General features: G+C 32.5%; 1 protein-coding gene across 2 annotated transcripts in view; it reads right to left on the bottom strand.

Moving 5' to 3' along the window:
• The window catches only part of LOC130447365 (carbonic anhydrase-related protein 10), a 177,240-nt gene that overhangs the window by 74,410 nt on the left and 77,969 nt on the right, over positions 1-24,861 (bottom strand). For both annotated transcript variants that reach the window (XR_008910238.1, XM_056784149.1), the window contains exon 3: positions 1,137-1,273. Coding sequence is in view for 1 of the 2 variants with exons in the window: in XM_056784149.1 (XP_056640127.1) it covers positions 1,137-1,273 (137 nt within the window). In the remaining variant the exon portion in view is untranslated. The remainder of the gene's footprint in view (positions 1-1,136; positions 1,274-24,861) is intronic.

Here is a 24,861-nt window from a genome sequence, read left to right as displayed (position 1 = left end):
GAAGCAGATATTTTGGTAAGGAGTCAGAGACTTTTCTCATGTGCAAATCCTCGTGAAAATTTTTTCTAATCGTTTCTTTATCGGCGTTTATAGCTTCGGCAATCATCCGGATGGTCATTCAACGATCTGTACGCACAATTTTGTTGATTTTGGTCACTGTTTCCGGAGTTGGGGTAACCTGGGCGCTGGTAATCTTCAGTGCTCTCTCTAAAGCGGTTACACCGCTCAAAAACACGCGCACGAGATAGAGAATTGTCCCCAAAGGCTTCTTGCAACAATTTATAGCACACAGTCGGAGTTTTTTTCAATTTAACTCGTTTAGGGCGCCCTCTATGCGTGCAGTCTCGTTATTTAAAAACCAGACCTCGTACTATAATACAGTCAAATATAAAATATCAAACAGTTTTGATTATAATTACGATGATGAATCATTTATAGGGAATAATTATATTAGAATTGGATTTTCAAAAGGACCCAATTTCTGAGAATATGCTCAAAAATTGATTTTTTTTGGTTTTTGGTGCAATAAATCATGATATATTCAATTGGAGAAGGATGTTTTATAATATGGATAATAAAATAGCGAATTAACTGGAAAGAAAAAGTTAAGGAACTTTTAGGGAAAAACAGGTGATTCGGTACGGGTTATTACGATGGAGAAAGTATTCTAAGAAAGAAATAATGGACAGGACAACAGGAAAAGATCGAGATTATCAATTAATCAATGAATTTACTAGATCACAACTGCAGCTACAGGGAAAAATGGTAATTAGGCATTGGGCAACGTCGCAGGCTATGTTGAAGGTGCGTTCAAAGGCACTTAATATCAAAAATGTGTTTAGTTTCTCTTTGTTTTGTGATCCATTTGACCTGTTGGGTCTTGTATCTTCAATTGTATTGAAAAAATCTAGAAACATCAATTTTGGACTTTAGAAAATGGTTTGAACCTAAAAAAATCAATTCTGTAATCGGCATTCCAAAGAAAGGAAATAATTGTTTGAAATTGTGCGAAATAAAACCTAAATAATTATCAAAAATAAAGTTTGTGGACTCAATTTTGATTTATCTATAAATAAACATAATTTGTTTGAAGCAAATTCAAATGAAAAAATTATTTTTTGACATTAATCACTTACTTTATGTTTATCTATGTGGATGTGTCGAAGGTATGGATCAAATAACAATTTATCTGGCTCTACATTGATGGGAGATTGTCGTCTTCCTTTTGAGCACATATTCCATTGAGGATTCATCAATCCCCAGTATCCAGGACCTGTAACAGAACAATCTATCACCACACTTTATCTAACTCGATGTTTGTTTGTATGTTCAGATTCAAAATTCAATGAAATCCTTATAAAAATATCAGTATTCCAGTATTTTTATTTGAAAGGCATTAGCTTAACCAATATGAAGATGAACTGGCATGGCCTGGCCATAAAACCTGCGAAGACCAGCATCGACCACACTTGAAAAGGGAGAACCAGCTCCAAACAAAGCAAAGACCGTTCCATCTGCAGGCAAGGTCACGGAGTCAGTTTTTTGGGATGCGCGTGGAATAATTTCCATTGATTATCAACGGCGGATATTATTTGAACTTATTGCATCGTTGAATCGAAGAAATCAAGCAAAAACGGCAGGATTTGGTTAAGAAGAAACACCCACACACAGATCTGCTACTGCAAAGGCCAAAATTAATGAATTAAAATTATAATTCCTACTTCATGTACCCTATTCGTCAGATTTAGTCCCCTCGGATTATTTTCTATTTCCAAACTTGAAAAAATGGCTCGGCGATTGAAGATTTTCCAACAATGAAGACGTGGTGTTGCCAGTTAATAAATAGTAGTAGATAGATCTTATAGCGGAAGATTAATTAATATTTGTTGATTCGTCAGCGTTTATGTTTGCTCTTGAATAATGTCCTTTTCGTCCTTTTCTTGTGAGATTAAGATCCAGATTTTGTCGAAGCACTTTGTTAGTAGTAGTTTTGGTCATAGAAAAAAAGTATAACTCCTTCATGCTTATGAAACAAACCTTAAATATTTCATTAAACTCAATTAGAATCTACCACAAGAAAACTTTACCGAGAATAATGAAATTATGAGCAATTTGACTGCATTATATACCAGTCCAATATCATGAATATTTCGAATACAAATTTAATTTTCAGTCTGTTAGTACAGAAGGAAACAATCGATTTCTAATACTATCGAAAGAGGCGACGACAAGAAACTTGATTGGTAAGAAATTTTCATGTTTTACGATGTGCCATAACGAACCACGATAAAACTGTAATGCCCGTAATTTTGGTTCCAATTTACGATAAAAATAAAACTAAAACGCGTTAATTCAGCATGTAAACGATCTAGACAACATAAGTTAGGATATTAAGAGGTTATTGAATTATTTATAGCGCAGAGACTCGATTCAACCGAATTAATTGATGTTTGTACTGAATCAAGTGAGTTCCGAAAGCCGTTGGTCCACAAAAGCAGCGCAAAATCAACGCGATTTGGACATGACACACCAAATAAACTTATTTTCTACATTAAGTTCAGCAACAACGTCTCAAGTCAAACTTATATACTTGATTTTGATTCATCGGTTATCGGAGATCAAAAGTGATCGTTGATTGTTTAATTAGCTTGCGTTTTTAACCACATGTTGTATAAAATAAAGGGTTTACCCTATATGAATGAATAATTTTCAGTAATCACGTTAACCCCACGTAGAGTAATCAATCTGCATCCCCAAACTGAAATTAAGAAAGTTAAAATTGCTGTATTAATGTAGTTACTCCACCCGTGGTAACAAATTATATTAAAGCCAGATATCCACTTTTCCACTTCAATCCCGTTGAGCCTACCATTAGCCTCCTCCACTTCATTCTTCCGGAACCCGTTCTCCATCCATAACACTCTACGGGGGTGTTTATTTGTAAATTCGTGCCAAGATAAGGTCGATTTACTTAAATTTTCGCTAGCACATCTCCTTTCTGAATGTTTTTTATTCACGCAAGAGAAAGACTCGTTTAGATAAATCTGCGGCATGCAAAATGGACGACGATATAGTCGAGAGGAACCGTTAAAACGGGCTTAGATTTTTATCGCGAACGAACAACAGTATGAGTACTTTTTTTTGGAAAGAAGTTTTATTAAATTTTTGTTCGCAATTGTAGTAGAAAATGTGAATTTGAATAATTATAAAAACGATATCAAACATATAAATATGATAACATTTTGAGAGAAAGTTCTCGGAAGGAATTTGGGTTTGTTAAAGAGGGTCCTGATATAGGAATTGCTCCTCTGCAGGGCTGGAGTTGTGGTAAATGCGTAGGGTTGTGTTTACTAACTTTTCTTGAAGAGGAAAAGCAGAGATTCGGTTTTTTGGCTAAAAGGAAACGAAAAAAGAGCTTGTAAGTAAAGAAAGTTTTTCTCAGTTCAGGTTTTTGTTTGATTTTTCGAAAAATTTTGATCAATCTTCTTCGGTTTATTTAAAAAATCGTAGAAACCTGCAGCACCGACGATCTGATAAAATTTTTTCCCATAAGGCAACTTTCTACTAATATACAGGGTGTTCCGTGAGAAAAAAGAGCTTGCAAGAAAAAAGGTTGTTCTCGGTTTAGGTTTTTTTTGATTTTTCGAAAAATTTTGATCAATCGTCTTCTGTTTATTTAAAAAATCTTAGAAAACCTGCAGCACCGAAGATCTGATAAAATTTTTTCCCATAAGGCAACTTTCTACTAATATACAGAGTGTTCTGTGAGAAAAAAGAGCTTGCAAGAAAAAAGGTTGTTCTCGGTTTAGGTTTTTTTTTTGATTTTTCGAAAAATTTTGATCAATCTTCTTCTGTTTATTTAAAAAATCGTAGAAACCTGCAGCACCGACGATCTGATAAAATTTTTTCCCATAAGGCAACTTTCTACTAATATACAGGGTGTTCCGTGAGAAAAAAGAGCTTGCAAGAAAAAAGGTTGTTCTCGGTTTAGGTTTTTTTTTTGATTTTTCGAAAAATTTTGATCAATCTTCTTCTGTTTATTAAAAAAATCTTAGAAAACCTGCAGCACCGACGATCTGATAAAATTTTTTCTCATAAGGCAACTTTCTACTAATATACAGGGTGTTCCGTGAGAAAAAAGAGCTTGCAAGAAAAAAGGTTGTTCTCGGTTTAGGTTTTTTTTTTGATTTTTCGAAAAATTTTGATCAATCTTCTTCTGTTTATTTAAAAAATCGTAGAAACCTGCAGCACCGACGATCTGATAAAATTTTTTCCCATAAGGCAACTTTCTACTAATATACAGGGTGTTCCGTGAGAAAAAAGAGCTTGCAAGAAAAAAGGTTGTTCTCGGTTTAGGTTTTTTTTTTTGATTTTTCGAAAAATTTTGATCAATCTTCTTCTGTTTATTTAAAAAATCGTAGAAACCTGCAGCACCGACGATCTGATAAAATTTTTTCCCATAAGGCAACTTTCTACTAATATACAGGGTGTTCCGTGAGAAAAAAGAGCTTGCAAGAAAAAAGGTTGTTCTCGGTTTAGGTTTTTTTTTGATTTTTCGAAAAATTTTGATCAATCTTCTTCTGTTTATTTAAAAAATCGTAGAAACCTGCAGCACCGACGATCTGATAAAATTTTTTCCCATAAGGCAACTTTCTACTAATATACAGGGTGTTCCGTGAGAAAAAAGAGCTTGCAAGAAAAAAGGTTGTTCTCGGTTTAGGTTTTTTTTTTGATTTTTCGAAAAATTTTGATCAATCTTCTTTTGTTTATTTAAAAAATCGCAGAAAACTTGCAGCACCGACGATCTGATAAAATTTTTTCTCATTAGGTAACTTTCTACTAATATACAGTGTGTTCGAGAGAAAAAGAAGCTTGCAAGTAAAAAAGGTTGTTCTCGGTTTGGTTTTTATTTGATTTTTTGAAAAATTACGATTAACATTTTTTTGATTATTTGAAAAACCACAAAAAACCGATGATCCGATAAAAATTTTCACATTACCAAAAATTTTTCCACTTTAGACAATTTTTTATTGATATACAGAATGTTTCGGGAGAAAAAAGAGCTTGCAAGTAAAAAAGGCTCTTTTCTGTTTGGGTTTTTTTCGATTTTTTGGAAAATTTTATTTATTTTTTTAATAAATTACAGAAAACCTGCAGCACCAACGATTTGATAAAATATTTCACATTACCAAAAATTTTTTCCACTTTAGGCAACGTCATTCGTATTTTCCACCTTCGATATTAACCCTATAAGTTCTCTATTGATATACAGGGTCTTCCGGGAGTGAATAGATGACATAAAAATTTTTTATTAAGCACTACCATCTGAATGCCAGGGGCGGCTCTTGCCCAACGGTTAACAATCCTTAACTTTTACAGGGACAACCTGTACAATTTAAAAATAGCAAAAATGAATTGTTCAATTGTTTTTTCAACCAAAAGGTACTCGATAAAATTTTTGGCTTAGGAGATATATAGATTTTTAGATCGTTGAAAACCGTTCACCATAAAGAGACATTCTAAAGAAAATTATCATAAATTGTAATCATTTATTGAAAATACTCACAGGAGGTATTAATAAGAGATCCTTGGTCAAATAAATTTTCTTCGTTTGGCCTTCTAGCAAATTAAAATGAAGTTCAAGATTGGGGGGTGGTTAATAAGTGTTAGCCACATAGAGTCAATTAGGTTTGAACGTTCTACTCAGGTGTAAGATTTCGAAACATCATTTTAGCATCTTTCCCATACTCAGAAAAGTGTTGAAATTCAATATTCTGCTTGAATACTTTCCTGATGGACTTTTCCGTCCATTGCATCATCCACAAAGTGAAAGTGGAAGGGTAGAAAACGGTATAGTACAGCTAGCTCAGGTATTAGGACCAGTTCTGTTAAATTTTGAATATGTTACCTCTTTTTGAGTCTCTGAGTTTCAATATTTAGGCAGTCTGCTTACTAATTCCCTCTAGTTAATTCTCTTATTTATTTCAGCTTTTCCTTTCATTTAATCTTGTCACCTCAAAGGAATTGAATTTCTTTTTTTTTGCTTTATTATGGTCATCGATTAAATCTTCTGATTATTATCAATTAATATTATTCTCGTTCACGCAATCGATTTAAATCACTTCTGAATATAAAATAGGTTCTTGTTTTCTCGTAACTATTTCCGACGCAGAATCCAAAGAGAAGCTAGAAACAATATTCTCAAAGTTGAATTAGTTACGTTCGAGCAAAGAATTTTGAGCAATAACCCAAGCAAAGAAGTTAGAAGAGAAGATAGACAAACTAGGGTTAGAAGATGCTCGGGATGAATACTAAATAGTTGTCGATGTCGAGTTTACCTGAACTTTTCCAATAAAACGTTCATACAACAACTGAATAAACTATTTTGCTTATTTATTACTCAGACAGGGGTGTTTCATAAATAATGTCGGTTTTCGTATGTGAAAATTCCTACGGATCAATTTGAACACGTTCGGAAAAGTACAGCTGCTTTATTTCATTTCAATCACTCTCTCTTTTTTTTTAACCAACATTTGTTTCAAAAATAGATAGATACGTCGATATGTCAAAGTTTTATCTATTTTAGGAAGAAATACAAATCAAAAGAGATCCAAAATCAAGACAAACCATCACGCAATAAAACGATAATTAGACCAGCTCTAAGGACAAATGATGATGGTCCCAGACGTACATGGCCCAACAAAGAATCGTCTAGTCTCTCAAAATAGCCATCACCATCATTGGAGAATCTTTGACCACCGAACCAGAACAGAAAATAATCCGTGGGGGTTAAATCTGGTGAAAAGAATGCATGAGGTTGTAATTCAAGCATCAATTCATTAATTTTGGCCATTGTAATAACTGTTATATAAAACGACTTTACTTTTGTGAAACATTGCCTAAAAACTCCTTGGAAACATCTTCACGATGCTGATTTTGTTCCATTGTGAGCAAATGCAGAGCCCATCTTGCGCCCAGCTTTCTGGGATCCAAATTAGCTTGCCCGTTCACTCAACGATCATCCATTGTGGATTCTCTTCACCATTTATGGAGTCTTGAAGGCCTAAGACAAAATGGGTGAACGAGATTGAAGAAGACCTCAGCCGGGTAGAGATTAGAAACCTACAGGAAAAGACAAGAAATATAAAGAACTGGCGTGAAATAAACTATATGGCAAGTAATTTATATTTATTTTGGTGTTTCCAGATAGCAATACTATCTTGTAGGCTTCCTAATAATTGAGATGTTGCTTGTTTCTTGAGAATTTTGTGATTGTTGTGTACGTTGATGTCCATGGAAAGGACTCAATTAAATCTTCTATCAACCAATATCATAGTAGAGTCTAAAATTGTTATTTTCGAATGCCTTCGGCGGCTGCTACTTTGTGTTACTGTGTATAAGTATTAAGAAAACCAAACTTGTTGATCAGTTTCTGGTAGATGATGGACACTTTCTGCAATTATCGGATTAATCCTGCTTGTAGTAATTTGATCCTGGATATTCTTCTTGAAGTCTGATATAGCATTTCGTCTACTCCAGATTTCTCTCCAGAAATTTTCTGAATCTAAGACCAAAAAATGTTTCTACCAAGTGCTCAAAATCTTGCTGAACGTTGGGTTAAAACCTTGTTTTTCTTTATGATTATTTAATAAGCAAAATGAACATCGTAAACCGATATTATTTATAAGTTACCCTCTATATTTGAAAAGCCCTGAAAAATCGTTTTTGGAGACTCGAAAAAATATGAAAAATGATTGTAATATGACGAAGACTATCGGAATCAACATAGAAATGAAGTGAAGAAGAGAGTTTGAGTGGGGTGTAAATCATGGCTATACTTTCGCCTCATTGGTAATTTACCGTTTCCTTCCCACTTTAAGGAACGAGGGCACGTCTTTGCCTTTACACTTCAACGACACTGTATTTTATTACTTTCCGACTCCAAGAAAACCACACTGAGCTCTCAATCAGGGACGGAGACGCAATTTGAACGGAGCGTCTCTCAATTAAATCCCTATTAGGTACTAATTAAACCTAAATATATTCTAAATTAAAGTTCCAGCTCTAAACTATACCAAAACAAAAATAATTTTGGAAATTATCTTTGTCGTTCTAATAATATAAATCATCTAACATCTTCTTCATATTAGATTGTATTAAAAGTCCAATTTTCTCATCAATAACAGTCGGTTTTATTCTTTGGGCATTATGACTAAGTTCTTTAAACAGAAACTGATGATTTCCAAGAGATCTACGCTCAAAGTTGGTAGAAAAATCTTCAAAACATTTACTTTCGTTCAACTTAGGATGCAACCTATGAATCCCCTTTTACATCCTCGTGACTTATCCTAGATTTAATTTTAACCTGCTCTGAGTTAAGTCACAAAACTTTCGAGTTATACCATTCCGATTATTGTTTCTAATGGGGGTTTAAATGGTATGATTAGAAATTTTTGTGATAGGACGCCCCTGTTTTTAACAATACTGATCTTTTAAAGATCAGGCATGTGTTAGTTACAGCAGCGATTGTAAAGAACTCCGAACAAAGAAAATGTTAATCTCGACCGTCGATCAAAAGGATTAATTCACCAGAAACAGATTATTTCTTTGTTTTCAACTTCTTGATTTCTCTGGACCGTTTAACTACTATATTCATTTAAGTATACTGAAATCTAGAATCTGATTGTATCAAAAATACATGTGAGGTTCTTACGAATCGTCGCCATGAATTATTTGGAATAAATTTGTGATTTAACATTATTTTTATTCTTTTGACCGAAGATCCAGGAGTTTCAAGTCCTAATAATTAGTTAATGTAGTCCATCTTTTCTTTACTTCATCTTGTTATCGTTTCCTGAATGTTATCAAAGAATCCAACCCTTCACGATATGTTTTAGAATCCTTTTTGACTCAACACTTTGTTTTTATTCTTTTGACCGAAGATCCAGGAGTTTTAAGTCCTAATAATTAGTTAATGTAGTCCATCTTCTCTTTACTTCATCTTGTTATAGTTTCCTGAATGTTATCAAGGAATCCAACCCTTCACGATATTTTTTACAATCCTTTTTGACTCCACACTTTGTTTTTATTATTTTGACCCAAGATCCAGGAGTTTCAAGTCCTAATAATTAGTTAATGTAGTCCATCTTTTCTTAACTTCATCTTCTTATCGTTTCCTGAATGTTATCAAGGAATCCAACTCTTCACGATATTTTTTACAATCCTTTTTGACTCCACACTTTGTTTTTATTATTTTGACCCAAGATCCAGGAGTTTCAAGTCCTAATAATTAGTTAATGTAGTCCATCTTTTCTTAACTTCATCTTCTTATCGTTTCCTGAATGTTATCAAGGAATCCAACTCTTCACGATATTTTTTACAATCCTTTTTGACTCCACACTTTGTTTTTATTATTTTGACCCAAGATCCAGGAGTTTCAAGTCCTAATAATTAGTTAATGTAATCCATCTTTTCTTAACTTCATCTTCTTATCGTTTCCTGAATGTTATCAAGGAATCCAACTCTTCACGATATTTTTTACAATCCTTTTTGACTCCACACTTTGTTTTTATTATTTTGACCCAAGATCCAGGAGTTTCAAGTCCTAATAATTAGTTAATGTAGTCCATCTTTTCTTTACTTCATCTTGTTATCGTTTCCTGAATGTTATCAAAGAATCCAACCCTTCACGATATGTTTTAGAATCCTTTTTGATTCAACACTTTGTTTTTATTCTTTTGACCCAAGATCCAGGAGTTTCAAGTCCTAATAATTAGTTAATGTAGTCCATCTTCTCTTTACTTCATCTTGTTATAGTTTCCTGAATGTTATCAAGGAATCCAACCCTTCACGATATTTTTTACAATCCTTTTTGACTCCACACTTTGTTTTTATTATTTTGACCCAAGATCCAGGAGTTTCAAGTCCTAATAATTAGTTAATGTAGTCCATCTTTTCTTTACTTCATCTTGTTATCGTTTCCTGAATGTTATCAAAGAATCCAACCCTTCACGATATGTTTTAGAATCCTTTTTGATTCAACACTTTGTTTTTATTCTTTTGACCCAAGATCCAGGAGTTTCAAGTCCTAATAATTAGTTAATGTAGTCCATCTTCTCTTTACTTCATCTTGTTATAGTTTCCTGAATGTTATCAAGGAATCCAACCCTTCACGATATTTTTTACAATCCTTTTTGACTCCACACTTTGTTTTTATTATTTTGACCCAAGATCCAGGAGTTTCAAGTCCTAATAATTAGTTAATGTAGTCCATCTTTTCTTTACTTCATCTTGTTATCGTTTCCTGAATGTTATCAAAGAATCCAACCCTTCACGATATGTTTTAGAATCCTTTTTGATTCAACACTTTGTTTTTATTCTTTTGACCCAAGATCCAGGAGTTTCAAGTCCTAATAATTAGTTAATGTAGTCCATCTTCTCTTTACTTCATCTTGTTATAGTTTCCTGAATGTTATCAAGGAATCCAACCCTTCACGATATTTTTTACAATCCTTTTTGACTCCACACTTTGTTTTTATTATTTTGACCCAAGATCCAGGAGTTTCAAGTCCTAATAATTAGTTAATGTAGTCCATCTTTTCTTTACTTCATCTTGTTATCGTTTCCTGAATGTTATCAAAGAATCCAACCCTTCACGATATGTTTTAGAATCCTTTTTGATTCAACACTTTGTTTTTATTCTTTTGACCCAAGATCCAGGAGTTTCAAGTCCTAATAATTAGTTAATGTAGTCCATCTTCTCTTTACTTCATCTTGTTATAGTTTCCTGAATGTTATCAAGGAATCCAACCCTTCACGATATTTTTTACAATCTTTTTTGACTCCACACTTTGTTTTTATTCTTTTGACCGAAGATCCAGGAGTTTCAAGTCCTAATAATTAGTTAATGTAGTCCATCTTCTCTTTACTTCATCTTGTTATAGTTTCCTGAATGTTATCAAGGAATCCAACTCTTCACGATATTTTTTACAATCCTTTTTGACTCCACACTTTGTTTTTATTCTTTTGACCCAAGATCCAGGAGTTTCAAGTCCTAATAATTAGTTAATGTAGTCCATCTTCTCTTTACTTCATCTTGTTATAGTTTCCTGAATGTTATCAAGGAATCCAACCCTTCACGATATTTTTTACAATCCTTTTTGACTCCACACTTTGTTTTTATTCTTTTGACCGAAGATCCAGGAGTTTCAAGTCCTAATAATTAGTTAATGTAGTCCATCTTTTCTTTACTTCATCTTCTTATCGTTTCCTGAATGTTATCAAGGAATCCAACCCTTCACGATATTTTTTACAATCCTTTTTGATTCCACACTTTGTTTTTAATCTTTCGACCGAAGATCCAAGAGTTTCAAGTCCTAATAATTAGTTAATGTAGTCCATCTTTTCTTAACTTCATCTTCTTATCGTTTCCTGAATGTTATCAAGGAATCCAACTCTTCACGATATTTTTTACAATCCTTTTTGACTCCACACTTTGTTTTTATTCTTTTGACCGAAGATCCAGGAGTTTCAAGTCCTAATAATTAGTTAATGTAGTCCATCTTTTCTTTACTTCATCTTGTTATAGTTTCCTGAATGTTATCAAGGAATCCAGCCCTTCACGATATTTTTTTCAATCCTTTTTGACTCCACACTTTGTTTGCATTCTTTTGACCGAAGGTCCGGGAGTTTTAAGTCCTAATAATCGTCTTATTGAGTCCCTCTTTTCTCTGTTGGGTCCAGTTCATTTTTTTAAATGTTATTTGAGGTTAAATTTCAATTTAGAGTTCCTACTTTAATCTTTAGACATATAAGACGCAATTTCCTTTGTTTTATGATCCATTATTGTTGTTAAACATCCTCGAAAATACTCTTATCAAATGTTTAGTGAGTTTTGTGGGTCACCCAATTTTTTGTTTATCATTTTATCGTCTTTTACATTCTTATTATTGCAGCCAAGATCATTAATTCCAATAGAGATATTCCTCTTAGTTTTTACAAGGTAAATTTCCATTTATATCCTTTTTTGTGTTTCCAAATGTTTCGGAATTACTTTAACAAACAAAAAATGTTAATATTGTCGTATATATTCACAAGTTAGTTTATTATTCCTTAACACGAAACTATAGTTAGAGCATAAAATTCATGTAGCGTGGCTGTTTTGCAAAACTAACGTTTAAGTTATAATATATTCTCTTTGAACGCGCATAAATGATATAATTGTTATAAAGGTTTGTAATGACACTTTAGTCGATTTGAATAATGTAAATTCTATCAATAATACAATTAATTTATTGCGTTAACTTATTTTAGTTCATTTTTATATGCTAATCATTATCATAAAAGTGAAATTTATATCGTTATGGAATCCCGACTGGAAGTAATCGGTGGATAACCGCACTCAAAGACAACAATTATTTCAACCAATCAGAAATGTTACGACAAATCATCCAGATTACGAATTCAAATGCCAAATGTATCCGATATTTCGGTATTCAACGTATACCCAGAAAGGAAACAGTTCATCAAGCGAAATGAAGTCGTTCGACTGTAACATGAAATACCAACTTGTGTAGATATTAACTTCATGATTTGTATGTACAGGTAGTTGCTCAATAGACCAGACACGCGAAATTACATCGTTGTTATCAAACGAAAGAAATTATGTTCGTACAAACCGAAATATTTCTATAGAGAACCTTAATAATTAGTCCTTTTTCCAAAAAATCAGGGAATACTGGTCGTCGAGAAAGCTGCGCGTCGACAACAAAGCCCGTTTTTAAGAATTTCTGCTGCGTCTTCCATCTTGAACGATTTGGTAGCGGCGAGTTCGGAAGTTGTTGAAATTCGCTAAACATACTCAGATACGACGTAACAAAAAAAATTTCTCTTGAAACGTGATCTAGTATTGGTTCTTTATTCTGAAAACGTGTCTACTCGACGATAACGTGTTATCAGGACACAAACACAATTTTTCGCAGCACAAATATGCTTCGTCTTAATCTTTTTCGGCATCGTTTGTCATATTTTCGGATCCTGGTCGTCCAAAACGCGGCGCGTCGACGACAGAGCCCGTTTTTAAGAATCTCTGCTGCGTCTTCCTTAGTGTTGAACGATTTGGTAGCGGCGAGTTTGGAAATTATTGTTGAAATTCGCCAAACATACTCAGATACGACGTAACAAAAAAAATTTGTATAGGTTATTCATTCTGAAAACGTGCCTACTCGATGATCACGTGTTATCAGGACACAAACACAATTTTTCGTAGCACAAATATGCTTCGTTTAGATTTTTTTCAGCATCGTTGCCATATTTTCCGAAACCGCGTCGACAACAGAGCCCGTTTTAAAGATTTTCTTGTACGGCTTCCATTTTATTAAACGATTTAGTGGAGGCAAGTTCAGAAATTTTTATTAAAATCTGGTAAATATGGTTTCTAATCCGCGTGTATAGATAGATACTCTTTTTTATTCATTCCGAAAAGGCATCTATTCGACGAGCAAGTTTTATCATGATACAGACACAACTTTCTAAAGCACGAACATGCTTCGTTTCAATTTTTTTCGGCAGCGTTGCCATATTTTCGTTAGTTGCTACGATACCCGGCGATCAGGAAGCGGCGCGTCGACAACAGAGCCCGTTTTTAAGAATTTCTGTTACGTCTTCCATACTGTTGGACGATTTAGTAGCGGTAAATTAAGAAATTTTCATTTAAATTTGGTGAACATAGTTTCTAATTTGCGTTCGTACACAGATACTCTTTCTTATTCATTCCGAAAAGGCATCTACTCGACGAGCAAGTTTTATCATGATACAGACACAACTTTCTAAAGCACGAACATGCTTCGTTTTAATCTTTTTCGGCAGCGTTGCCATATTTTCGTTAATTGCTACGATACCCGGCGATCAGGAAGCGGCGCGTCGACAACAGAGCCCGTTTTTAAGAATTTCTGTTACGTCTTCCATACTGTTGGACGATTTAGTAGCGGTAAATTAAGAAATTTTCATTTAAATTTGGTGAACATAGTTTCTAATTTGCGTTCGTACACAGATACTCTTTCTTATTCATTCCGAAAAGGCATCTACTCGACGAGCAAGTTTTATCATGATACAGACACAACTTTCTAAAGCACGAACATGTTTCGTTTTAATCTTTTTCGGCAGCGTTGCCATATTTTCGTTAGTTGTTACGGATACCCATCGATCAGAAGGCGGCGCGTCGACAACAAAGCCCGTATTTAAGAATTTCCTCTACGTCTTTCATACTGTGGAACGATTTGGTAGCGGCGAGTTCGGAAATCCCTCTTGAAACGTGAACTTGTATCGATTATTCATGAAAACGTGTCTACTCCACGAGCACGTGTTATCACGACACAAACACAATTTTTTGTAGCATGAATATGCTTCGTTTAAATGTTTTTCGGCAACGTTGTCATATTTTCGGATACCGGTCGTCCAAAACGCCGCGCGTCGGCAACAGAGCCCGTTTTTAAGAAATTCTTGCACGTCTTCCACACTGTTGAACTATTTAGTAGCGGTAAGTATAGAGAAACTCTTTCTTATTCATTCTGAAAAGGCTTATACTCGACGAGCAAGTTTTAATCTTTGTCGGCAGTGTTGCCAGATTGATACCGACCTCTGTAGCGAAACATATCTCCCAATCAAACAGCTACACATCTCGGTTTAGGATTAAATAAAAAAATGATGTTTCTAATTCGAAGTGAATCGATTCGTTAGTAAAATTAATCAACAATTGTGAGTGTTAATTGTACAATTGATAATTAAATGCTGAATCAATCGGTTTTGTATTGATCTTTACAATGATAACAACAATTTGATGTATGCATAAATATAAATGAGAGAAAAAGAAAATTCAATTTCCATTATACATTTTACATATACAAAATTTTTATATTTCGTTCCATAATTATAACTTTCCGTTATAAGAATATTATTATATCAAGAAAGTATACGTAACAAAATATTTTTGATCATTCGATGTCGAGTAGATTTGATAAATTTTCTAAAGAATCCGAAAAGGAACTGACATCGTCCCAAGTTACAAGTTATAAACTTCAAAGAGAACTTTGTACTCTTGGAAAATCAATTTTTACAATCAGTTAGAGTTAGAAATTGAATGATTGAAAAGAGCAACCCTACATTTTGTAATATTATGAAATTTGTTGTATCATAACCGATAGACAAGAATTTTCAGATTATTGAGGAAATAGTTGATTTTTCGATCTGGTATCACTTTGTATAATGATCCTTGTAAAGTTCTGGACAACTTACTTCACGTTATAATAAACTTACTTTGGTGCAACTGTTTTCTTAGCATTCTAACTTTGATGGTTGATGCTGCAACTATTTTTGGATTCAATAAATCATTTAAGAAACAGTTTTTTTGCCAGAAATCGATTTTATTCATCAATGTTATCTACCTAAATCATTCCAACGCTTCTCTAAATTCTCGATGTCATTTTCGTAGAAGGATTTGTCTTTTGCTTCAAAATTGACTTCAGTTCCAGCAATTTCTTCTTCATTTGAGCTGAATTTCTCAGCGACGTACATTTTTTTGAGATCAGTAGGTACTTGAGACCAGATCTGGACTATACGGTGGATGAGAAAGTACTTCAAAGTGTAATTCTTTCAATTTAATCATCGTTGCCTACGACATGTTAATCGGTGGTTTGTCTTGGTGAAACAGAGGTTTTTCTTCGACGTTTTTTCTTGATTTTCGTATCCAAATCATCCAACAACTTGGTGTAGCTTTCCCATTTGAAGATGATTAATTTTTCTTGCGAATCCCAAAATACCGAAGCCAAAACCTTTCCGGTTGACTGTTTTTGGACGCTTTGGATGTGATTTACCAGCTGCAGTCCTTTCAGATAATGATCCTTTTGATTCCGGAGCGAAGTGATGGATTCATATTTCATCCATTATCGCAAAAAATCCTTACCAAACCCTCCTCTGAATCATCAACACTTTAATGTTTTTGATCGACTGTGAGTAAACGCAGCAACCACTTTCTTATGGTCAAATGTATCTTCACCAACCTGTTTTCTTAGCATTCCAACTTTAATGTTGATGGTGCAACCATTTTTGCATTCAATAAATCATGGAAGAAACAGTTTTTTTGCCAGAAATCAATTTTATTCATCAATGTGATCTACCTCAATCATTCCAACGCTTCTCTAAATTCTCGATGTCATTTTCGTAGAAGGATTTGTCTTTTGCTTCAAAATTGACTTCAGTTTCAGCAATTTCTTCTTCATTTGAGCTGAATTTCTCAGCGACGTACATTTTTTTGAGATCAGTAGGTACTTGAGACCAGATCTGGACTATACGGTGGATGAGAAAGTACTTCAAAGTGTAATTCTTTCAATTTAATCATCGTTGCCTACGACATGTTAATCGGTGGTTTGTCTTGGTGAAACAGAGGTTTTTCTTCGACGTTTTTTCTTGATTTTCGTATCCAAATCATCCAACAACTTGGTGTAGCTTTCCCATTTGAAGATGATTAATTTTTCTTGCGAATCCCAAAATACCGAAGCCAAAACCTTTCCGGTTGACTGTTTTTGGACGCTTTGGATGTGATTTACCAGCTGCAGTCCTTTCAGATAATGATCCTTTTGATTCCGGAGCGAAGTGATGGATTCATATTTCATCCATTATCGCAAAAAATCCTTACCAAACCCTCCTCTGAATCATCAACACTTTAATGTTTTTGATCGACTGTGAGTAAACGCAGCAACCACTTTCTTATGGTCAAATGTATCTTCACCAACCTGTTTTCTTAGCATTCCAACTTTAATGTTGATGGTGCAACCATTTTTGCATTCAATAAATCATGGAAGAAACAGTTTTTTGCCAGAAATCAATTTTATTCATCAATGTGATCTACCTCAATCATTCCAACGCTTCTCTAAATTCTCGATGTCATTTTCGAAGAAGGATTTGTCTTTTGCTTCAAAATTGACTTCATTTTAAGCAATTTCTTCTTCATTTGAGCTGAATTTCTTAGCAACGATCATTTTTTTGAGATCAGTAGTTACTTGAAACCAGATCTGGACTATACGGTGGATGAGAAAGTACTTCAAAGTGTAATTCGTTCAATTGAACCATCGTTGCCTTCGACATGTGAATCGGTGGTTTGTCTTGGTGAAACAGAGGTTTTTCTTCGACGTTTTTTCTTGATTTTCGTATCCAAATCATCCAACAACTTGGTGTAGCTTTACCTTCTGAAGATGAACAATATTCCTCGCGAAACCCAAAAACCGAAGCCAAAACCTTTCCAGTTGACTGTGCTTTTGAACGCTTTGGATGTGATTCACCGGCCGCAGTTCTCTCAAATAATGATGGTTTTGATTCTGGGCTAAAGTAATGGATCCATCTTTCATCAACTGTTACATATCGATGCAAAAATCATGACCAAATCCTGCTCTGAATCATCAACACTTTGTTGTTTTGGATCGACTGTGATTAAACGCGGTACCCACTTTGAGAAAAACTTTATCATAGAGTAGAGTCCGGATAAAACTATTGAAACCAATACTGAGCTTGAACAGTATCTTTTCATTAGAAATAAACACCCGAAACTTTTTTCTGACTAATAAAAATGTCACGATATTTCACACATTGTCTTTTGAAAGATGGTACTTCATAAACGTCATTTGGAATTGACAATAGCGGCGCCATCTTTGTGTCAGTCACACGAATTATTGTTTTTATAGAAATGTCATTGTAGAAAAAAATTCTCAAATAACTAAATTTTGAAACGTCATCATCTAATATTGTACTTACAAACTAATAACAATATACAATGAATCAAATTTAAATGACTGACGATTTTTTTTTGTATAATTCTAATTGGATACAGAAATGGCTTCTAGTAGTTACCTTTATCGAATTTCTATCTAAAACTACCCATTAGTACAAAATTTTGTTTGTTTCAAAATGGAAACTCGGCAGTTTTCGTAGTGGTTCACTATATAATGGATTGTTTACATAAAACTTGAACAACTAATAAGTTTGTTGATAATATTTGGTGAACTAATTTATATCGATGAAAGCGAATTGCTGTTCTTTATATATCGCTGGTGTTTCAAAGAAATATTTTAATTAGTTTTATATATACGAGATTTTAGTTTGGACTATTAGATGGTCAGAATTTTTAAAACTTTCAGATTGTACAACTCAATTCAGTTAAAAATCTTTTATTACTAAAGTTTCTTACCCGCATTTTGAATGATGAAAGTCATAATCTTGAAGTTTTATATTAAAATCCGTTTCCCAATAGAAAATTGCTACTTCTTTTTATACCAAGGGGTCAAAAAAAGTGTATAAAACTCACTTTTCTGTTAATGATTGTTTTAAATATATAAATAAATCTTTTGAAATTATTATAATATATCTCATGAATAAAATAATAGTATCGATAAATCTTTGAGGTTAGAAAAAAGACCATTAAAATCATTTAAATTTATTATCAGGTATAAAAAAGTATCCCATTCGAGTGAAGATGAAGAGCTTAATCAAGATGTGAATCCTCCGCTATGGTTTTCTAATCTTCGCGCCTATTTTATGGGGGAAATTACCCAGCAGACAAATTTACTGCTTATTACTATATGTCGTCGTTGCGTTAGTGCCTCTTCTTCTACGTTTCCTGCTCCTTCAATACCATCCTAACTACCTATACAAATTATAAACTTAATATCTACACAAGTTCCAATTGAACGACTTCTATTTGGCTTGATGAACTGTTTCCTTTTTCGAGATATAGTACGGAGCCGAATAGTTGATTTTCAAATTCTCTCACGATATTTTGAAATTAGACAAATAGCTAAGATATCATCTACTGCTAAAAAATTTAAAAAAAAAACGATGATAAACCAGAAAAATAGAACATATTAGATTAGGTTCAAATTTTCAAAATACAAAAATCAATTTCTGAGAAAAACAGAGGATATGTCAAGAGAAAATTGAGGAGTAGACAAATTTCACAAAATCTCACGTACATCACCATCACTCATGTCGTTTTCATACACATAACTCAATCTCGGATGGATTTTTGCAGGACTATGACCTTCAGCCTGTAGAAAACACAACCACTTCGCAATTCACACTTGGAGGGAGCATAAATAATGGCGGTAATGTTTACGTGGCTGTAGCACAACGCCGACTGACGCCTGAATGTTAAAAATGGCGGAGTGTGTAGTGCGAGAGCTCCGTTTTTTTCTGTTCGCGTAGTATCTGCACGGAGCGATCGGAGGTTGAAAAAAACGGCCCTCGTATTAGTATTTTCATTTATTATCAAAAATAGATATTTAAAGATATACAAACGCTCTAAAAATCCCTGCCTGTGGGTTGTGTGTATATAAGGAGGTCCTGTGGGTCTATACATCACAAAGTTATTAGAAAATACTCGAAGATATACGTGGGAAAATGGAAGATTCGTTGAATGGTTGACACCTGTGAAGCCTTCTTAAAGAACGAGTTTTCGAGCTTACAGACAGAAATTATATCGACCTCTGTATCCTTTATTTCCTTTCATTTCATTTGTGATTATATTTTTCCTAGTTTTGATCCGTAGTTTTATAATTTGGTGAATTCGCTCAGCAGCGACTGCGCCAAATTTTAAAGTAACGATTTAATTCCATTCTCGCCAAAAATTTGAATACAACAAATTGCGTTGAACAAAAGCGATGGAAGATAAAAGACAGGCGTGAAGTTTTTAAGTCTATACAACCTATGAAATGGCTAAAAAACTAATATAGTGGGCATAAACAAAAACAAGACCTACTCTACTACAACCCCCTAAGGTTCAATATGAATACCTTCAGATATCTCCACCTGGCAAGCACCATTCGAATTACTCGAGTTTAAAAGGCTTTCTATATAGAAAAAAAGAATATAAGGGGATTTGAACAATTTTCTCAAGCTCTTATAGAAATTGTACACGATTTATTCGGAAAATATAAGGTTTAAAGCTATGTAAAAATGGTAGAAGATAAGTTAGTTCAATCAGAAGATGTGGGCTCTAACATATACCAAACAATCATCAAAATTTGGGAGAACTGAATAAATAACAACGAAGAATGAAGAATAAATACCAAGGAGGATTGTACAAGTGAGTTTCCATTAGTTTACAAATTTGATTTAGACTGAACATGATTTTATTCACATGCTGAAATTCTTCTGATAAAGATTCGGTAGAATTTGTGTGAGGTTATCATTGAAAATGTTATTTATGAAATCTTGTTATGAAATCAGTGATAAGAGCTTCCTCCGACGCACCTTTCGATAAAACGACATCGATTTCAACCATCGTATTTGTTGACTGAACCCCTTAATGACACGACAACTACATTGAAATCTCGAAATCCCCCACGGTACATGCAATTTGCGCGTGTGGAACGACGCCAGAGGAGAAAAAAAATCTGGAGATGGCTATGAAGTTATTCTGGTAAGTAAATAAAGCCATTCGGAGGCGAAATCCCACGATTTTCCTGGAGATATAAAGAGAAGATGAGGGAGGTCTACAGTGGAGTACGTCTTGTAATATTTCCTCACCAGGGAGTCGCACAACTAATAATTATAAAGTAGTTTACTGAGGGAGAGAAACTTCGTAACTCCACGTAGAATAGAAAATGTTTGGAATGAAAATAATCATGGAAAAGATCATATTCTTTTTTTTAGTAGAAACTTTTGGAATAACAATGAAAAAATGTTAGATTGAGCTCCTCATTGAAAGGATTTTTAAGTAATTTCATGATTGTTTTTGTTGTTAAATTATATTTTTTCATAGAAACTTCTATAATAATAATGAAAAAATCATAGATTGAGCTCCTAATCAATTTTATCTATTCACAATATCAAAATTTATTTCAATTAACTCAATTTCGTTGTAAACATTTTTTTCGAACTAATTGAATGGGTTTTTGAGTAATTTCATAAATGTTTTGTTGTTTTTGTTGTTAAATTAAATTTCTTTTATAGAAATTTCTATAATAATGATGAAAAAATGATAGATGAGCTCCTCATCAATTTTATCTATTCACAATATCAAAATTTATTTCAATTAACTCAATTTCGTTGTAAACATTTTTTTCGAACTAATTGAGTGGATTTTCAAGTAATTTCATGATTGTTTTTGTTGTTTTTGTTGTTAAATTAAATTTCTTTTATAGAAATTTCTATAATAATGATGAAAAAATGATAGATGAGCTCCTCATCAATTTTATCTATTCACAATATCAAAATTTATTTCAATTAACTCAATTTCGTTGTAAACATTTTTTTCGAACTAATTGAATGGGTTTTTGAGTAATTTCATAAATGTTTTTGTTGTTTTTGTTGTTAAATTAAATTTCTTTTATAGAAATTTCTATAATATTGATGAAAAAATGATAGATGAGCTCCTCATCAATTTTATCTATTCACAATATCAAAATTTATTTCAATTAACTCAATTTCGTTGTAAACATTTTTTTCGAACTAATTGAGTGGATTTTCAAGTAATTTCATGATTGTTTTTGTTGTTTTTGTTGTTAAATTAAATTTCTTTTATAGAAATTTCTATAATAATGATGAAAAAATGATAGATGAGCTCCTCATCAATTTTATCTATTCACAATATCAAAATTTATTTCAATTAACTCAATTTCGTTGTAAACATTTTTTTGAAACTAATTGAGTGGATTTTTAAGTGATTTCATGAATTATTTTTGTTGTTTTTGTAGTTAAATTATATGTTTTTCAAAAAAACTTTTGTAATAACAATGAAAAAATAAGTAGATTAAGCTCTTTATTAATTTTATCTTTTCATAAAATCAAAATTTATTTCAATTAACTCAATGTCGTGTAAACATTTTTTTGGAACTAATTGAGTGGATTTTTAAGTAATTTTATAAATGTTTTGTTGTTTTTGTTGTTAAATTATATGTTTTTCATAGAAACTTTGGTAATAACAATGAAAAAATTTTAGATTGAGCTCCTTATCAATTTTATCTTTTCATAATATCAAAATTTATTTCAATTAACTCAATTTTGTTGTAAACGTTTTTTGGAACTAATTGAGTGGATTTTTAAGTGATTTCATGAATTATTTTTGTTGTTTTTGTTGTTAAATTATATTTTTTTTATAGACACTTCTATAATAATGATGAAAGAATGATAGATTGAGCTCCTCATTGATTTTCTCTATTCATAATATCAAAATTTATTTCAATTAGCTTAATTTCGTTGTGAACATTTTTTTGGAACTAATTGAGTGAATTTTCAACTAATTTCGTGGTTGTTTTTGTTGTTAAATTATATTTTTACATAGAAACTTCTATAATAATAATGAAAAAATGGGAGATTGAGCTCCTTATTAATTTTATCTTTTCATAATATCAAAATTTATTTCAATTAACTCAATGTCGTGTAAACATTTTTTTGGAACTAATTGAGTGAATTTTCAAGTAATTTCATGGTTGTTTTTGTTGTTAAATTATATGTTTTTCATAGAAACTTTGGTAATAACAATGAAAAAATGTTAGATTGAGCTCCTTATTAATTTTATCTTTTCATAATATCAAAATTTATTTCAATTAGCTCAATTTCGTTGTGAACATTTTTTTGGAACTAATTGAGTGAATTTTCAAGTAATTTCATGGTTGTTTTTGTTGTAAAATTATATGTTTTTCATAGAAACTTTGGTAATAACAATGAAAAAATGTTAGATTGAGCTCCTTATTAATTTTATCTTTTCATAATATCAAAATTTATTTCAATTAGCTCAATTTCGTTGTGAACATTTTTTTGGAACTAATTGAGTGAATTTTCAATTAATTTCATGGTTGTTTTTGTTGTTAAATTATATGTTTTTCATAGAAACTTTGGTAATAACAATGAAAAAATGTTAGATTGGGCTCCATATTAATTTTATCTTTTTATAATATCAAAATTTATTTTAATTAGCTCAATTTCGTTGTGAACATTTTTTTGGAACTAATTGAGTGAATTTTCAAGTAATTTCATGGTTGTTTTTGTTGTTAAATTATATTTTTTTTTCAAAGAAACTTTTGTAATAACAATGAAAAAATGGTAGATTGAGCTCCTCATCAATTTTATCTATTCATAATATTGAAATTTATTTCAATTAACTCAATTTATTTGTTAACATTTTTTTAAACTAATTAAATGTATGTAAAGTAATTTCATATATGTTTTTGTTGTTAAATATATTTTTGAATGTCTTCTAATTGGAAATTTTATTTCGAAGCCACTTATATTTATCATATATAAATAAATGACTTGACATTATCAATTTACTTGATTATATTAATCAATAAATCACCTACGATATGCATATCAATGTGAAAATCTGTTTCATACAAAAATATTTATTTAATTGTTACCAGCTATTAATTTGTGTATTGAATTGTCTTTCAATTCATGAAATCGAAGAAAAGTTACGTAAATATTACCCTCCGTGCGAATAACTGCTATTTTTTGGTCACAGTGTACAATAATTACAAAAGTTTAATCATTATTGATCATTATATAATAGAATGGATGTTATCATGATTTTAGGATGCTATCATAACATAAATAAGATTCAAATTTTGATTTTATAACTTTGTGCGAAAACCTATGATTAGTGTTTTATAGATTTATACAGTGAACTTGAGGCCGAGCACAAATCACATTCAAAATAAGAAAAAAGTGAAATTCAATAGATGTTTGTGAGGTTGGAATCTCCTCTTGATTATTTTTTGCTCTCAATAACCTTCCGGAAGAATATTTTCAATTTAGAATGAACATTTTATAAAATTACACTCAACATTTCTCAAAAATATAAAAATCGGAATAGAATTTTTCTAAATGTCACGAAATTTCCCTCCGCTTTCCCTGTGCTACGCCCTGAATACGATAAGAAAGAGAACTGTGTTGGAAATCGTTGCAAAGCCGAGATTGAGCGTTTTAAAACCGAAAAGTAACACTGGGGCAGAAGGCGTCGAGGCTACAACGCTTCTTAAATTATTAGCCTGGTTAAATTGAATTGTTGTTCGAAAAGCGGGGATTCAGGACGATTGCTAATATTTTCTTCGGGCGATGAAACATTATAGACTTCTTCGAAAGTTAACTCCGTCAATTTCCAGACTATAAAACTTGATCAAAAGAATTTTTTAATTTGAAATTAATAATTTCATATTGAAGGATATATTATACTTTGAGTCCGAACAAAAAACGACTGGAACTTTTCGATTTCGATGACATATTGAACCTTGTACCATCCGGAAATACCCCCAAAACATGTGATTTGAAGGTGTTAACCGCTTCTTCATTTGTAGATAAACGTTCAGCTCGAAATTTATTTTTGATCTGCGGAAATACGAAGAAATCATTGAGTGTCAAAAAAGGACTGTAAGGTGGTAATATACCATTTAGAATTGACCGTTTGAAGTTCCTCTAATTGTCCAATGGAAGAGCTTAATTCGGCGGTATCAAATTTTTTCGATATCCAAATGGTCATGCTAACAGCCGATTTTGGAAGACCTTCTCGACATTTATCTTGTAGCGGAGTGCGACAACGGCTAGATCCGGAAAACCAGCGATTCAAGATAGTGCTACAACACCAAAATAATCGTCGAAAATCATGAAAAACCTTCACCATAATCTTTAAAATCAAAATTTGAATAACAAGTTTCGTATGATGTGGTGTTTCTTTATCATACAAGTACAGTAGAAGTCCATTAGTCCGGCGTCCAACAGTCCGGTATGCCCGATAGTCAAGCATCGCTCCGGAAAATTGTAAAAATTTTGGTTTTCTCCAAAAGTGTGTCTTTAAAGTAAATAAAACCACTCGAGAGCTAT

Source organism: Diorhabda sublineata, chromosome 8, assembly GCF_026230105.1.
Source record: "Diorhabda sublineata isolate icDioSubl1.1 chromosome 8, icDioSubl1.1, whole genome shotgun sequence".
In the NCBI taxonomy this organism is placed as follows: domain Eukaryota; kingdom Metazoa; phylum Arthropoda; class Insecta; order Coleoptera; family Chrysomelidae; genus Diorhabda; species Diorhabda sublineata.
Note: the sequence above shows the minus strand (reverse complement) of the source record. Positions and strands in the feature narration are given on the sequence as shown.